Source organism: Hermetia illucens, chromosome 3, assembly GCF_905115235.1.
Source record: "Hermetia illucens chromosome 3, iHerIll2.2.curated.20191125, whole genome shotgun sequence".
Taxonomy (NCBI): domain Eukaryota; kingdom Metazoa; phylum Arthropoda; class Insecta; order Diptera; family Stratiomyidae; genus Hermetia; species Hermetia illucens.
In genome coordinates, this window is record NC_051851.1 from 2,405,045 (window position 1) to 2,423,595 (window position 18,551).

General features: G+C 33.0%; 1 protein-coding gene across 5 annotated transcripts in view; it reads right to left on the reverse strand.

The window, feature by feature from the left end:
- LOC119652536 overlaps nt 1-18,551 on the reverse strand; it is a 425,047-nt gene that overhangs the window by 114,219 nt on the left and 292,277 nt on the right. For 3 of the 5 annotated variants that reach the window (XR_005249556.1, XM_038056738.1, XM_038056737.1), the window contains exons 3-4: nt 18,057-18,204; nt 16,118-16,356 (exon numbers count right to left, since the gene is read on the reverse strand). Coding sequence is in view for 4 of the 5 variants with exons in the window: in XM_038056738.1 (XP_037912666.1) it covers nt 16,118-16,356; nt 18,057-18,204 (387 nt within the window). In the remaining variant the exon portion in view is untranslated. The remainder of the gene's footprint in view (nt 1-16,117; nt 16,357-18,056; nt 18,205-18,551) is intronic. The other 2 variants (XM_038056740.1, XM_038056739.1) reach the window with 1 other exon arrangement.

Genomic DNA, 18,551 nt, shown 5'->3' on the forward strand with positions numbered 1-18,551 from the left:
TGGCAGGCTGGCGCGGTAAGCGAAGGAGGAGGAGGTGATTTTAGTGAGTAAAGTCTCACATAACCTTATGGCAGGAGCCAGCAGTAGGTTTTGAACCATTCCACTTTCCAACGCATAATAAAAAAAGAGAAGACAGACAGACAGACAGTAAACCAATTTTAATAAGGTTTTGTTTTACACAAAACTTTAAAAATGATTTTCCGCGTTTTTTATTTTAGTTATATAATATACTATAATTTTCATTTTTCTCGTCCCTTTTTTTGGAACAATGGAGCTAACTTTGAAAATTGATAATAATATTTTCGACTCTTGACACTGGTCCATAATGAAGATTAGGATGGTGATTCAGAGGTACCTGCATTTTAGAATATTATTTTCTGTAGTCTGTAGTCAAGGGGTTGCCGTGAAATTTCTCACTTTAGATTTTAGCACAGTAAGAATCAGGCCATTGAGAATGGGAAACTGAGAAAACTTTCAAGAAATCAGCTTCAAAATTAGATCATATTTATAAAATTCGTAAATATGAAAATATATTTACACTATTGCTATATACCTAAAAAATAAATGAATTGAATACCAAGCGATAGTTTTAAATAATATAATATTATGCTTGAAATCTGATAATTCTTATTTTGGAACTATATTTCACTTTATACAGGTCGGGCATAAATCGAGAACCATACGCAAAATAAAAAATTAGAAGCTCATATAGAATGAGAATAATAATTCCTAGATGAAACTACACTATGATGATGATAATGATTCTACCATACATACCACTACAATACTACGTATTCAACAATATATACATCAATTATTTATACATAAACTACCAAAAAAACGCCTACTTTTTGTTCATATTATAAGAATAAATATTTAAATTAGGGTCGTCTGCTTCTGTTTCTTTTATTTTGTATCATACATATATGTACATAAATAAAATTTTTTGGGCAAAATAAATATTAAATTATTTATATATATATATATATATTTATATTATTTTCTCTATGAAAACAATAAGAAATATTTATACAGGTTATATACCGGGCAGCCCATCCCAACATTTTTTCATTTTTTTTTGTGATTTTAAATTAATTGTTCGGATAAATATTTGAGAAAATAAAAGCATTTTTTTTCACGTAACATATCGCTGGCAAAAAAGTAATATGCAATAGCGCGCTTAGAATATTTTTAATATTTGTATATGGATTTGAATTTAATTGATTGATATTTTTTTTAATTTTGTTAATAGTTCAAACATATATGGCTATATAGCAATATAATTCCATAATATTATACGTAAAATATATATAATATAATTCTATATTTGGTAAATAAAAAGGAATATTATAATATACCATGGTGGAGGTTATATAATTTTTAATAGATGAAACATATGTGAAAATATATTAGAAAAATAACTAAAGAGTATTTTTTTTGGTGGATATAAAGATGCAAATATATAGATTTCGAAAACGAAACGAAAGAAGATAGATATTTGGACTTTATAGTTTTCAACTTTTCTTTATAAATTTGTTATGTATTTGTTCATCAAGTTAAAATTTGCTTTTTCATATATATACTTGTGTCTGTATGTCTTTCATAATCTGTTAGAAATCTTATTAAAGTGATATTTTAAGTGAAAGAAAGTCTATTCTAAATTGACAAACAATTCAAATATTTTTACTTAGGATTTTATTTATCTGTTTTCGTTTTGTTTTTCTTTTTTTTCCAACATAAATTGAATGAGGACATTTGGAAAAGAAAATTGTTAAAATTAATATAGGATTCAATTATAAAAGTTAATTTTAGTTGTGGGCTTGAATCGACAAATCTTATAATGAAATCCTGTTGGATATTGTTCAATAGATTGACACTGTAAATATCATTTCCCAAAGACATCCTATTCTTGTTCCTGGATCAATAATAATTTCATTTCCTTCTCAAATACCAATAAATCATGAAATATCTTAATTTTCTGTTTGCTCCATGTAATGTGATAATAATCATTATGTAACCAGTGGTTAACAAAATGTAATGATGGTGCAGCTGTTGAATGGAAGGAGCATGAATTTTCGGTGAGGAGAGAGACAATACGTTTTTGTCTGCTGGTTTAGATAAGATGTATTTAGCTATTCATCTAGTCCAACTAACTAACGAACGAAACTGACTAATTAGCAATTGTATGAATGGATATTTCGTTGGAATGAAATAAACTTCAGTCTAAGGATGGAGAATAAATCATACAAAATTAGTGAGTGTAGGAGTAGAGGGAGTACGGAAAAGGCATTATTAACAAGACCATAAATCTCTGCTTCAAAGTAGGATTTATGGCGGTGTGTATGGAGGAATTGGGAATAATCTGATGTGGCATCGTGGAGTTTGAAAACAAACAATTATACTATTTTGATACGTAATATAGATGGATTGAGGAGTCACATTTTTCGTTTAGAATGAATATAAATTCTGCCCCTTGATATATGCAAATTGGAATATCATTAGGAACGAGTCTTCACCCTCCTTCGCCTAACCAAGTGCACCTTGCGTTTGACCCCAGAATTGAGAAAGGGACTTCAATGCTACCGCAAAATTTAAATTGCAATAACCCTCAAATTTGCATATGACTGCATCGTGTACCTTATCGCGCCTTCTTATGTATGTTTAAGGTTGGTAACTATAATAAATACCAAGCTCCAGAAATCTTACACGGGGTGTGCGTGTGATTGATTTTTCTCTTTAAAGCTTGCAGCGATTCTTCTAGCCTTGGAATTTATCCGCCACACTATGGTACCTACATAATCGTGCAGGTGTATAATGACTAATTAACAACGGAACAATGTGGTTGAATGTTGAAGCAAGCATAGTTGCATATGGAAATTGAACGCTCTTTCAGGTACCCATTTTCTATTGATATAAGCCAGCAGTAACATTGCAGCGGTCTTATATGGTTACAAATATATTTCTTCCAATTTTTCTATGCTTTCATCATTGTGTTCTTCAAAAGGCTCACTATGTGTGTACTAAAGCATCATTGAAGATTTTTGTAGAGGTTTCCGAAGAGACCGACTTTAAAGACATGTAATGGAATATATAATAGTAACACCCGGAGGCCAACATATGCAAGTTTTAAATGCATATGTTAGAATGAAAATAACTCATTTTCAATGGTGACACTTTGAAATATTACACGAGAAGGGTTATGAATTTAAATGACTGTTATTGGTAGTTTAATGGCATATTATATTGTTGCCGGTGGAATATATCAGCAGGTTATTAAATTGAATGTGTGTAAGGCAAACTGAGAGCCGTGTATATGCTGCAGAGAATTATATTCAAATAATGACTATAATTGGTAATTATTTCAGTAGAACAATGGATCCAATGACTTGTTCGGGGAACGCTATTCAGGTCAAAGTTGTAATCAGCACTTAGTGGTGTTGTTAGTGATAGCTTTGATAGCGAAATAATTAATATGAATAATTATTTTTGTTAGGATTATTTCTCTACTATTTAAAACTCCAAAGCTAAGGTTGAAATTAAGAAACCCTATAACACGCCCCATGCCCCTGGTAAAGATTTCTAACTCCGCTTGAAAAAACAGAAACTTCCCTAATTAGTCAATTCTAAAATGCACTGAAGGCTCTCGAAATATCAATGTAGGCAGAATAAAAGGATTATGTAAGCACCTGGCTCCCGAAATATCGATATATACAGAATGAAATAATTAAATAATTATATTTACCCTTTAATTAGAAAAAAAAATATATTTCCAAGTTCGAGTAAAATGGAAGTTCATATATTTTACCAAAACCTATTTTATTTAGCACTATTTCATTTTGATCATTTTCCGACGACCCTAGTGCTAATTGAAGGAAGACAAAAGCTAATAGTATTCAGTTTATAGAATAAACCTGATTATTTGGCCTCCCATTGTCATTCTATAAGAGATTAACTAACTCAAAGCAAATTAAAGACGAATTACCCCTGATTTTCACGGTGCAGATAAGATAAAGATAAAATAAATAAAATTGTCAATTGAAATTAATAAATTGAAGACTACAGCTGCGTTAGCTCTCCAGGGACTCTTCTCTGTTTTGCCCTTTATTTTACGAAACTAACCAAAATTGGATATTTTTTACCCTTAATACAATGGGAGCATAAATATATGAATGTAGAATTAGTACTATATATTCTTTCATAGAATTAAAGAAGAATTTGATGTTTCTTTACAGAATTAAAGAAGAATTAGATAATCTCATAAGGGGGCTGACAAGAAAATGAACTACATATTCAGTTCGATTTGTTTGATTTTTTCAAACATATATTTGATTATTTATAAAAAACTGGTTAAGTTCACCAATAAGATAAAAGTTTTCTATCCGCCGCCGTTTCGTTCTCAAGAACTTATTTAAAACTAAAACATACTAGTTTGGGACGTTCTTAATTGTTTTCATAATTCAAAGACGACTGGGATACAATTCAAGAATTGCACTAAAAACAGAGTTCGAAACTCATGAAATAAAAATATAATGATTTAATATATATCACTTTTTTAAAAAATCAAATATGGTTTCGAAAAAGAAATTCAAATATATATATTTATATATATTAAGTTTTCCTTCCAAATAAAATGAATTATTTCCTTTAAATCCTCAGGAAATTAGCATTTAATGAAAATTTGTGGTCATTTGGGCTGCCCTATGTACAGAGAAGATCAACATTTTGATTTGTTTGTTTGTTTTTTTACGGAGAAAGATGAGTTAAATTGGAAATTATTTACAAGATTCCTTGAAAAGTGTTCCTCATGTGAAATTTGTAATAGTATTAATAGTTATCAATGAGAATGTTATTTTGTTTTTGTTTTTCTGTGGATACTCCTGTCCGAATAGATGAGTTTCTCTAGTCGTAGAGAAATATAAATTTTAGATTTGCTGAAGTATTTTTTTTATGTTTATTTAATTTTTTTTCAAATTTATGCAATTATCTTTTTAATTTATTTACAAATTTTTGATTAGAATTTATTGTGTGTAGTTTTGTTTAAATTGTCAAAGAAATTTTCTATAAAGTTTGAAAACAAAAAATAGGAGTATATGTACGTTTTTTTCATTTAATAACGCTCCTGTGCACATAATTGTTTTCTTTAAAATATTCCAACGAGAAACGTATTTTGTTTTATGAAAAACAACAAAAATGATTATTTTCAAAAATAAAGAAAACAAAAACGAGCACTAGTAAAACTTGTTAAATAGACAAGCGTTTTAGTTTGTTTACAAACTGTTAGAAGCAAATTTTACAGCGGGTGTAGTGTAAATTAACATTTCGACTTATTTTTGGAGATAAATAATGTACAAATTGGATCAAGTCGAAATGTCAGATACTAATATTTATTAATTTTGGTCGAAAAATTAAAACTTTCTAGTTGATCAATAATTATTTACAGATAAAATGGTTCTTTGGCGCAGGGACATTTTTTTTGTCATAAATCTTCAAAAAGAATTGATATGAACAAATGATACTTTCGTATCTGAAGATTGAGACATGTATCCTAAGGGTTTTATTAAATAGTATTACTTTCACTACATTTACGTGAGACTAGTTGGGTCTATGCATTGAAAATGAAAGATCAGTTTTTAGTCTTATATTATATCCATACTTCGCATACGTCGATTTGACATAACCTTAGTTTACCACTTTCTATTAGGAACACCGAATGCCGATAATGCTAACAGAAAATTGGGGGAAAGCATTAATTTTACTGTTCAAGTAGAAGAAAAATGCTACAGAACCCCATCTAATAAGGAAGAATTTTATTATAAAGACACCCCAGAAATTAGAACAGTTGAAAGATGGTTTGGCCACTTTCGAAGGGGAAAGGAAAGCACACGCTTTGCTGGAGATTCGAAAATCAAGAAAATCAGCACACCTGACAAACGATGAATAAACCATTTTTTATTTAGGAATTCAGGAGTCCGCATCTACTTGATGTCGGACCGGACCAAATGGAGGAAGTCCTGGGGGTTTAACGTGAGTACCTGCCGTATAGGTATAATCCCACGATCCTCTTCGGACACGGATTGATTTAGAGACCACAATCGAAGCCCCGCCATGGTTTATACTGAGTGCAGGCTCAGCATTCATACCAGTGAATGCAAGGTTTATCTAACACCTCTGCCGCAACTAAGCTTTACGACACCCGAGCGCAGCTACACGCTTGGGTTCTGCCCGCGATGTAGGCATAATTACAATCACCATGAAACCGCAAATAACCGGGCCGAGAACACATCCTCCCAGAGTTTTCGTAAAGCATATGCCCTCAGAGGGCCATCCCGGTTCCCATGGCACCAGGTAACCTCCGGTGAAGCTTCGTGGCAAGAACCACTTCAGATGAGTCCCTTGCAGGCTCGGGTCTGAGCACCATCCAGTCTAAATCTAATCCAGGGGCTAAATGGAGAGCAACTTACACTCACTCTCCATGGACTTGGCTTTCTGGGTTTAACACCCAAAGTCCAAAAATTAAGAGAGGGACGATGAAAGCTACGGTTTCGTACAAGGGCAGAGGCAACTCATCAGACGCAGCCTCACCGGGGTCCTGGGAACAGCGTAACCGTCGCTTTTTTATTTTTGAACTTTCGGTATTAAACCCAGAAAGAGGAGTCCGTGGACCATAAAGAGTGAGAATAAATTGTTCTCCACTTGGACCGGTCCGACATCAAGTGGATGCGGATTTAGGACTTCTCAATCCCTAAACAAAAATTGTGAAGCTCCGGTCAAGTTTTCGTCCGAACTGTGGACGGACTTACATTGAATATAATTCACACACTTGTCGTGCTTTGCAAATTATAGAAGAGAGCGTATAACACCTGCGAGCCGCTGCTGCCTCTGCGCTGGTACGAAACCGTAGTCGTCTTCGCCCCGTTTTAGAGGCTTAATAAACCATTTCCAGGTGTCTACAATGTTTAGATAGATAAATGTCGATAATTTGATTTGTATTTAACATTCAATGAAAAATGGCCAAAATGTTAGTAAGGATTTGACAAAGCAAGCAATGTTTGGCTACATGTTCCGAATATGTATAGTTGGTGCATACTCCTATGTAGCGTATAATCATGTCTACTTCACATTTTTGTAACTTTCTAGTAGATTAGATCTCTGTTACTTGTAGTCTAGCCTAAAATTGATAGACAAGGTCTAGCCTAAAATTGATAGACAGGGGTAGCTTCCTCCAAACTACAATTTTTGATTTTAAATGTAAATATATATTTCGAGAGCGACTTACCCCTTGTACTGATGAAGGGGGAAAGTCGCTCCCGAAATATATATTTACATTTAAAATCAAAAATTGGAGTTTGGAGGAAGCTACTCTTTGTCTATCAAGTTTCTAGTGTTGTAACTTGAGAAAAAGATACATTTCACATCGACTACGTACAGGTCTTGGCAAAGGCATTAAAAACTATCTGGAAACCTTACATGAAAGTTTGCCAACCCACTCACCCTATCTCCCTGACATTCGGTTTTTATTCAATCCCGGAGCATGGAAGATGTTTTTTTTGGCCAAAGGATTCTTAGCGAAAACATGAAAAAAATGTGAATACCAATTTCATCGATTGATGTTATCCACGATTTTACTAGAATCAAAATAAATAAAAATATAATGAAAAAAAAGCCAAATTTTAATTTTTTAAATGCCGAATAGTTAGCTTTTTATTCCTCATATACCGGTATTTCGAGGACCGGTTGTTCTCTTCCTGAGTGAGTTTTTTTGACAAACAAAGACTCACCAAGGAAGAGGACAACTGGTCCTCGGAATACCGGTATATGAGGAATAAAAAACTTATCATTCGGCATTTAAAAAATAAAATTTGTCTTTTTTTTTTCATCATAAAGTAAGCCGAAAAAACGACACACACAACCGAAGAAAAAATAAAAATAGTTAATTTATTCTTAGAACGGGATATGTTACTTTATTTTTAAATATGTATTTCGGGCACCAGTTGTGCCTCAGTACATGATTAACCAAGATTTTTTGGTCAATTCTGGTCTTTAAAAATCATTAACATTTATTAAATATATTTAATATTAAAGACCAGAATAGACTACTAAATTTAATTTGAAATAATTAGGACTTGAAATTGATAGACCGGTAGCTTACTCCAAACTACAATTTTTATTTTACATTGTAGATATATATTTCGGGAGCAACTTACCCCCTTCATCAGTACAAAGCTTTTTTCTATTCGCTAGTCATATTTGTTATGGTTGCAAATACCGATATTTCGGAAACCACTTGTTCCCTTCATCAGTGTAAGTCTTGTTAGCAGTGATGAAGGGAACAAGCGGTTCCCGAAATATCGGCATTTGCAACCATAATAAATATCACTAGCGAATAGAAAAAAGCAAGTTTTATTTATTTCAAATAATTTAATCGCTATATTACATTACAATTAGATAAATAAATTTTAGTTGATCATGTTGTGAAGAAGGGCACAACTGGTTCGCGAAATATCTATTTATAAATAAAATAATATATCCCATATTTCGGGAGTAAATTAACTGTTTTGATTTATTTTGATTTTATAAAAAAATGTTTTAAGTTATGAATAGTTTCGAAAAATATCTATTTATTATCGACAATAGTAAGAGCAGGCCCTTTTTATATAGAAAAAAATATATTTCTGTGACTAAAAACCAGTTATTTTCAATGCATAGGGCCAATGATCCATTCCGTTGAATGCGAAAAGTCAACTTTCAACTAGTGTGAAGCTTTCCTAAGCTTAGACTTCTGCATACCGCAAATGTGAAGAAATTTATGCAAATAAGGATTGCTTTAAGAAGCAGGACCCAACAAAGAAGAAAAAGAGTAGTATTTGGAAAATGGATCACCATTATTTACAAGGACGAAAATCTTTAGAAATTTATAATGTTCGAACTGAGCCACTTCTTTTTTACATAAAGCCGAAATGTTTCTACTTTCTCCAAATCTCTGTCTTTAGGAAGCAGTTGGTCACCCCTGTTTTTTTCCGAAATAAAGACAAGAGAATAATGTTTAAAATTCCAAATAATAGGTCGTTTCTAATCATCGCTATTCCCACGCGAGGCCATGTAATTTTTTTTTTCTACACTGGGATCTAAATTGTTAAAGTAGTCCAAAAGGTTGTATAATTCGGTAACTTTGTCTAGAAAATTCTATCGTTTCTCTTTTCTGTACAAACGACACACAAACACATTGAAAAAATAATTTCGATTATCATCAAAATTTCTCTCTCAATTCGCAAACTTTTAAAACGTAAATATAACATTTTTGTCTCGAAAATCAATGTTGATTTTCAGTTGTTATATTACTCCATATACAACTCCAAACGAGATATCGAGAAACGGCTGTCGTTAATATATATAATATGTAAATAAACTAATAAAATAAATATGGGTTTAGTAATTTCAATATACAATATATTAATGTTGACTGGGTTAGACGGCACACACAAGGACACACACATTTTTATAAAAATTAAAATCATAACGAAAAACCAACTAAGATGGGTTAAACAAACATTTTACAGATAAATTATATTTTACAGAAAATTTACAAGTGGAAAACTGAATAGTTTTGCCTGGTTAATATTTTCTAGGAAATTAAAAGCATTTTATGAAAATTTTTTATGTACAAAATTAAATAAAATGGAATTAATTGAAAGTTTTTGGATCATTGTTCTCGGCGGCGCTTTTTCTTTTCATTATTGCTTAATATTAAATTCATATATTTTCATCATATATAAATAAAACGTGCAAAAATTGCTGCATTATAGAAATCAATAAAAAGGACTCATTTAGTTCCTTAAACAATTTTTGATAATTATTTTTCAAAAAATAGACACACAAGTATATATATAATATTTATATATAGATAATGGTATATTTACATATGAGAGGTATTTTATGATCTAGAAAATTAAAATGTGTAATATATTGGTAAAAATGATGGAAGCGAATATTATTTGATTCAAACTGTTGAATTTTGAGGAAGAATAAACTGAAAGCAATCGAAAACAATCGAAACATATCCACATATAAATATTAAAATATCGTGAAAATGAGAATCAATTCAAAGAAATAGGAGTTCGGCAACACATAAATAAAAAAAAAAAAATGCCTGAATAAATTGTAAATTTTAAAGCACATATATAAATAAATCGAGATGACAATAGAAATAATGTATAAAGTTTAATTAATGCTTCTATCGGATATATGAAAGGAAATACATATGCAGTTATTTGTTAATATTTACAAGTTTTTTTATTAGATTTTAAATCGGAGGAAGTTTAATTTTAAATAATAATATTTACGAAAAATAAAATAAATCAAAAGTTTACCAATACTAAATTAGTATAAACATCAATTGTTAATATTTCTCCTTTAAATAAACTCACAAATAATAAATATTCTTAATAAATATTATTTTTTGTTAAAAAAAAATAAAAAACAAATAGTTTTTAGATCATTTCGGTTTTTTTGATATTATATATTAAACATAAAAAAATGTTGGGATGGAGAATACAATAGAATAAAAATTAGTCATTCATTTTAAAAATTAGAAAAAGTAATACAGATAATATTAATATAAATAGAAAATCAAAAATAAATCTTCAAATATTGAGCATTATGACAAGATCATATATAAATTGGTTTGCGCATCAAGTCGTTTTTTTTTTGGCGAATATTTCATCGTCTAAATTAGAATAATCAAAAGTGAGTGAAATTCTAGAAAATAAAAGCATTTTTGCATATAATATTTTCGGCAACTATTGAAGTTTTGTGCGACTACGATGTTTAGTGTGCCCAATTAATGAAAAAAGATACACGTGGTTAAGATAACAACTAGGAAAAAATTTCAATATTATTACGGCGCCGAAAAAAGAGGATAATCAGATGAATATTCTTAGAAACTGATTCTATTGGTTTGTTTTTTGTTTAATAGAAATCACAGGTGATATTTAACGTGGAATAGTATTAATTTTTAGGAACTTTTTAATTTATTTTTTGATTGGTATTTAAAAGTCGAATATACTGGCAATAGAGGGAAAACAGTTATGAAAGGAGCCGGGATCGTCACTTGAACGTATTTTTGCAACAACCAACCAGGAATTTTACCAAAACAAATGTGTACTGAAAGAGGGAGCTGGAATACTGCTTTGATTGATTTTTTGATTTTGGTTTGAAAAAGACTGGACTGGCACTTTTAACTGTTGGCAACTTAAGAAGGCATGCATCGTGTTATTTTTTTATTTCATAGAAATATTGGTATTTAGTGAAGCAAAGACGCTTTTATTTTGAAGTGTGACGGAATATTGATTGAAGGTTGCTTGGAAGCATAGACCAATGATAATGAAAAATAATAGAACCATTATTCCAGCTAAGCAATGGCGTCTATAAATAATCCACAAGGAAAGTACTCTCCGATGATAGTTTGAGCTACCAACGATAGCGTTAAGTTAGTACTACCTTCAATTAAATTGTAGAAATGTTGGTCTCCGTAGATTAAACCAGTTACATCAAGGCCTAAAGACAATTCATTTTGGAATAGATGACAATCTTTCAATTCTTTGCTTGCTAAGGGGGTCCGATTAGATGGGGGTAGAGGGTTCGTTGAAATTTTTGTTGTACTGCTATGAGCTTGAATTTGAATCATTTTAATGTGTTATTTATCGGTAATTGAGAAACTGCCTCGACTACAGAAGGGCATACCTTCAGCAGATAGAGACGCCACTTTCGATGTCTTAGTTTTTAGGTTCAACACCTGCTGAATTAGGCACAACAAAAAAAAAAACATAACAAGTTTTCGGCCTGAGATACAGTAGATGGCATCACGGTTAATAGACTTTGTAGCAACCAAGTGCACTGAACTTCACTCGTTACATTATCTTGGAAAGCTGAGGACTAGACGGACTGCCTTCTACGTGGACAAAGTCGAACTCAACTAGCCGATCGGTGCGCATTGAGATAGAATTGTAAATCCCCCTTGTATTCCTTTGAAGTAAATAAATTGTTATTGTTATTTCTTAACTTTCGGAGTCGTCTACTGGCATCAAAGGACCTACAGGTAACACCTTGGTATTTAAAATGACTCTCACTATATTAGTGACCCCGACCTGATCAAATCACTGTGGCTACAAAGCTTGCCGGCCAGCGTCCAAGTCTCGAAAGCTATACACTTATCGCGTTCGTCAGAAATTTCCGATCGCATCTTGGAGGTCTGAGAGCCGCTCGAAGTCTCCGTTATAGCCATACATTCGCCTTCACCAGTTCCAATGAATAACGGCTTTCTTAACGAATTGGTTAAAATCCGCAGTCGGCACGGCCGCAAACAAAAAATCGGTGTATCAACACGTATGGCCAGCAGGTTTTGACGGTGAGTGTCGGCCTGCTTAGGCAATTTCCCTGGAAATTTTTCGTAGCCGACGTCCAACGACCAATCATCGGCGCCGACCTTATCAAGCAGTACGGTTTGGTAATTGATATAAGGAATCGGCGAATTGTTAATCCATTCACCAAGTTCTCGTCACCCGGGTTTCTGTCCTACGTGGATTACAGATCCATTTTTACCGTGGCAGGGGACTCGGCATATCACCAACTACTCAAAGGGTTCCCCAGCTTAACAAATCCAGCATCACATTATTACGCAAGGACCCCCCGCTGCAAAGACACCACGCCGACACAAACCTGATCGGTTAAAATTAACAAAACTGGAATTCTAATACATGTTCGGGACCGGCCTGGAATGCGATTCCAAAAATTCGCTATCGGATACTTTGCTAAGACGATCAGCAACATCGGTCGTGCCAAACCCTGATACCCTGCATAAATTGAACAACAATGCACCTGTGCCGCGCCGATTACCAACAAGCGGTCTAGCCATCCGCGACTTACCAGTCAACAGCCAACCATGGCTTACCAGCCGGCGGACAAGCCATTAGCGGCCCTTCAGATAATGAGAAGAACATCCACGGTCGTTTCAAAGCCAACTACACAGATTTTCCGATTGCTAAACTGACGCTTGCTCCAAGACCGGTGGAGACATGAATTGCCAATGATAGCCGCACCATACTCGAGGCAATAGCCGTCACCTACAGCCCTGACACCGTTTAAGCCACGCCCGCAGCACATTTAGGATGTGTATCCACCAAAGAGACGAACGTCATGGCAAGGAACGACGAATTGGTGTGACTCCATCACTTAAGGGGGAGTCATGTAGGAACCAATCATACCGAACTTCCCTCGCTACATTATCTAGGAAAGCTGACTTGGACGTGGACAGGGAGTCGAACTCAACTAGCTTCAGCGTTTGAGGTGAGCGGGGACGTCGTCCAATTGTAACCATTTGACTCAGAATTTACAATGATTGTTTATATTTTTGTGATTTCGTTGAATAAAGTTTATTTCTAATGTAGCGTGGACATATTTGTTGTTCTTGTCCCACAGCACAAGTCATTGCCACGACCTACAGACTCATATGATTTCCAGTCAGAACTAACCTTCAAATGATCATCATCAACGGCCCAATAACCGGTATCCGGTCTAGGCCTGCCTTAAAAGGAACTCCAGACATCGCGGTTTTGCCCCGAGGTCCACCAATTCGATATCCCTAAGAGCTGTCTGGCGTCCTGACCTACGCCATCGCTCCATCTTAGGCAGGGTCTCTCTCGTCTTCTTTTTCTCTCATAGATATTGCCCTTATAGACTTTCCGGGTGGGATCATCCTCATCCATACGAATTAAGTGACCCGCCCACCGTAACCTTTATCCACAACCGGACGGTCATGGTATCGCTCATAGATTTCGTCGTTATGTAGGCTACGAAATCGTCCATCTTCATGTAAGGGGCCAAAAATTCGTGGAAGGATTCTTCTCTCGAACGCGGCCAAGCGTTCGCAATTTTTCTTGCTAAGAATCTAAGTCTCCGAGGAATACCTGAGGACTGGCAAGATCATTGTCTTATACAGTAAGAACTTTGACCCTATGGTGACACGTTTCGAGCGGAACAGTTTTTGTAAGCTGAAATAGGCTCTGTTGGCTGACAACAATCGTGCGCGGATTTCGTCATCGTAGCTGTTATCGGTTGTGATTTTCGACCCTAGATAGGAGAAATTATCAACGGTCTCAAAGTTGTAGTCTGCTATTTTTATTCTTCCTCTTTGACGAGTGCGGTTTGATGTTGGTTCGTCTTCGGTGCTGACGTTGTCACCATATATTTTATCTTGGCTCTAATAATGTGTAGCCCAAGATCTCGTACCGCCTGCTCGATTGTACGCAGCAGTTTGTACGTCTCGGGTGGTTCTTCCTATGATGTCGATATCGTCAGCCAGGCCAATAATTTGGTGGACTTAAAGAGAATCATGCCCCTCGTATTTACCTCAGCATCACGGGTAACTTTTTCCAGGGCGAGGTTAAAGAGGGCATTGTCTTAGATCGTTGTTGATGTCGAATGGTCTCAAGAGTGATTCTGCTGCTTTTATCTGTTCTCACATATTAGTCCATCACGACACACCTGAATTGAAAAGATCACTCGATAATCCGGTAGGTCTTTTCTAATCAAAGTCAATTATGATAGATGGAAGTTTTACAACAAAAACCTTAACAAATGAACACGAATCCCAACTAGCAAGTGCCAGCTAGAGAAGAAATAACAAATACGAAAGAACTAACGGATGTCATTCGATTTAAACAGGGAATGGGACAAATGGCGCGGACTTGTTTGACTCAAACGTCTCATGCTCAAATTCAATAAGAAAGGTACCATCTGACTCTCAAGACTAATTGCGTTTCAATAATTATTTTTTTCAGACCGAAGTGCCCTGATGATGCACGGCCGCTTTCGAAATTTTTCCTTTTCTTTAACCTTTGCCCCGTTCACAAGCGGGATCGGCCCGTCGTGATCGGTTGTACCATTTTGTTCTGTCAGAGGTTTGGTCTGGATGCAATCACGAGCTTTTCAAATCCCCATCTAGCGTATCAAGCTGCTCACCATCGACTTCAATGTTCACACCAATCTTGACAAGTGAGGTCTCGTTAGCGTGACAGCTGCTTTCGCCAATACCATTATTTTATTATAATCAGCAGAATGTCATTATTGGCAGTTGAACAAATACCAGTTTGCCGTTCGTTGGGCAAAATTTAGAGGGTGATATGTCTCCAGTAGGCAAGGCGGTGGTCTTCCAGATTAGAGCGGTCAGGGTTCACTTCAGCTTCGAAACAGGATACTAGGGAATATAAGATTCTGTAGATAACTTCTGATAACTCTTGCGTTTGTCGCTAGCAATATCAGCGTTACATTGGTTCAGGTGGCACTAAATATCACGTAAGTGAACAGGGATAGGCTATCACTAGCTTAGGTCACAAATCTCCCAGAATACCAATAGATTTTTCAAGTTCTAGCTTTTTTAACGATCCAATTTTACAGATTATTTTCGCCAAATAATAGTATGATTAATTTTCGAAACGAGTCAAATTACCGTGACTGATTCAAAAGTTCAAGTAAACGGAAGGCAAAAGGCAGATTTCAAATGACTTAACTTTGTGGCAAGAGGTTACTTTGGGTTGGGGACAACTTTGAACATTCTAGATGCTACCAATACCCTCCTACAATATTTGGTAAAATTATTTAGAAGACAGCAGAATGCAAGGGCCAAGTGTCTTTTTATAAATGTCATGCTGATTGTTAGCCATAAAAAATATAATTTTGAAGGCACAATACATTTTGATAATAATAGAGTTCTCCAATGTTGCAGGTGATATATTCGAGAGTTTTTACGATAGTTGCAAATACGAGTATAAATTCCATTAATTAAAAAAAAAATAAATACTGAAAAATATATAAAACCGCAAAGACTAAGAAGTTTGGAAATTATTTACTTAAAAAATAATGTAAAAGCACTGTTATAGGTATTATATATAAATATTTAAAATAAATCTCTCAAAATAAGAAAAAAAAATATTGAAACGGCACATAAATATTGGAAACTGAGTAAATTAAAAGGCGTAAAATATCAAATGGATATATTAGTTTGATAAAGAAAATAAAAATAAAACAATAAATATAAAATATTATATAAGATATATATGCTTACTACAATCATTACCATCGTCATTGGATCGCATTATATATTGATCCGATGACGATAATCTTTGATGCCCGTTCGAGTTGGGATGAGCTCCCCCCCTATGATCGCTTTTGACTACGCTACGCATAGCCATTGCAGCCGGATTCGATTGATCACCGTACATATTGTCACCTTCGCACTCACTTTCTTTAAATTGCAGAACATTTTTATGCTTCTCATAGATGACCAGACATCGATGACATTCACTTTTGTTTTGAATAAATCCCAAATGTATGGCAACGTAACGTTATAAAATTTATCATTTCGATTTTTTCCATGATATCATTTCAAATTACGGATACGAATTTTTCATAATTTCGTAATTCAATGTAAAACAGGATGAAAAGAAAGAATATGGAAAAATAAATTTAAGTATATTGATTGGAATACATATTTATTAGTTATGTTTTTCTATGATATCTAAAATAAATTATGATAATATCGAGCTTATAATATTTAAAAGTTTTAGTAAACGTACGAAGGAAGGGCTCGCAAAATGAAATCAAAAAAAATTTAAAAATGAAAAAAATACAGAAAAGTCCAAGATCACAGCACCGTGCATCCAATAAAAATTAATTTAAATTATTAGAACTATCAAATGCAATTATAAATTATTATTTTTACTTTGTTTATTATAAAAATACTGTAGCAGATAAATCTTGAATGAATTTGGTTGAACTTCTTTATAAACCATGGTGCTGCAATTTCTTCAACTTAAAAAAAGTTAAATGAAAAAAGAAACCATTCGTCGTGATAGAAAACTGAAAAATTCAATTGAATAACGTCACTTGAATGCTTTTGTCTTCGATATATTTATTGTTGAGTAAAATTTCATCTAAAATACAAAGTTTTCGCTTTCAAAGAAATATATTTCATTATTAGAACTTCTTGTGTTATAAATACTTTGCAAAAGCAAAAGCTATTCAATGCAAAATTATAGTTTGTGAAATACTTTGTAGGTTTGTACTCCAAAAACATTTAAATGGCTTTATTTCCTTTGAAATACATTTTCTCACTTTTAATGGACTACTTCGCATTCATGAAAATAGGAAATTGTGAAAGGATCCTAAACAGAATTGTTAAAATTCAAAACTTATATAAAGTATTCTAATAAATTTGAATGAGTGAAGATAAAAAAATAAATAAAAATGCTATTTCAAAAATGAAAATACCTAACTCAAAAACAAAGAATAATTCTGACTGAACTGAAGAATTCAGTATTTATTTGTACTATTTACAAAATTTGATACTTTCGAGATCATTATTCATTTTAAACAAAATACAAAGGAAAAACATGTTTGGCAATAAATGTAGTGAATCTTTTTTGTTGATATAATATAATCAAATGTAAATGCAATTACAACTACTACATTTCGTACCAAATACGTTTTCTTCTTCTTCTTCTTTTTTTTTGTAAAATATTAAATTATTATAAAGAAATAATTTAAAATCAATTTACATTATGTTAGTTTTTCTATACACGCACGCATACAAAGCTCACACACTTTCACGGATTCACATACGCCTTTACACACTGCAAAATACAATATAGCTGAGATTTATAGCAAGTTTTCGTTCACGCAACATAAGCAAAAATTATGTTAATTATATATCCTTCTTGTTTGTTATTAGAATATATCTAATATCGACGCAAAAAGAAAAATGTATTTTTGTTCAAAAATAGAAAACAACAGAAAATTATGTTGATTAAATCGGATGACATACTATAATATAAAATGATAAAAAAACTGTATAGATTACATTCTATAATACAAGTGAGGGGGCGATTTGTTCAGTTAATATTATCTTTTTTTTAAGGGAATTATAGATATGTATGTTCATATGAGATTTTGTTTTAGAATGATAAGATACAGACAATTAAATAAGAAATATGAACGGTACTTACTCATTTACTATTAAATATTTATTACCATCCGATGCCGCGCATTTACCTCGATAACTAAATTGTGAACCTCTAATATGTACTGATTGTTGATATCCGGATAGAAACCATGTTCCCTCCCATCGTGAAGGAAATGTACAATTTGAAGCAACTGGAAATGTGAGAAAAGAAAATGAGAATTATTTAGTATTTTGCAAATTATTAAAAAAAAATATATTAAATAGTATAATATTCAAGTTTATTCATTTTGATAGCCCAAAATATTAACGGAAACGGTTTACATTTAATTTATAATTTGCCTGGTTCAATCGTTATCATTGAATCACAATTTCTTCCAATTCATTAAAAAATTACTTGTATAGGATATACACACACGTAGAACAATTTAAAAATTATTTTTACCGAATGCACTTGCACTATTGCACTATGTTAAGGTTTTGCAAGTCAAATTCAGAATTTTGCAAAGCAATTTGAGGATTTTATTCTCAATTCAGAATT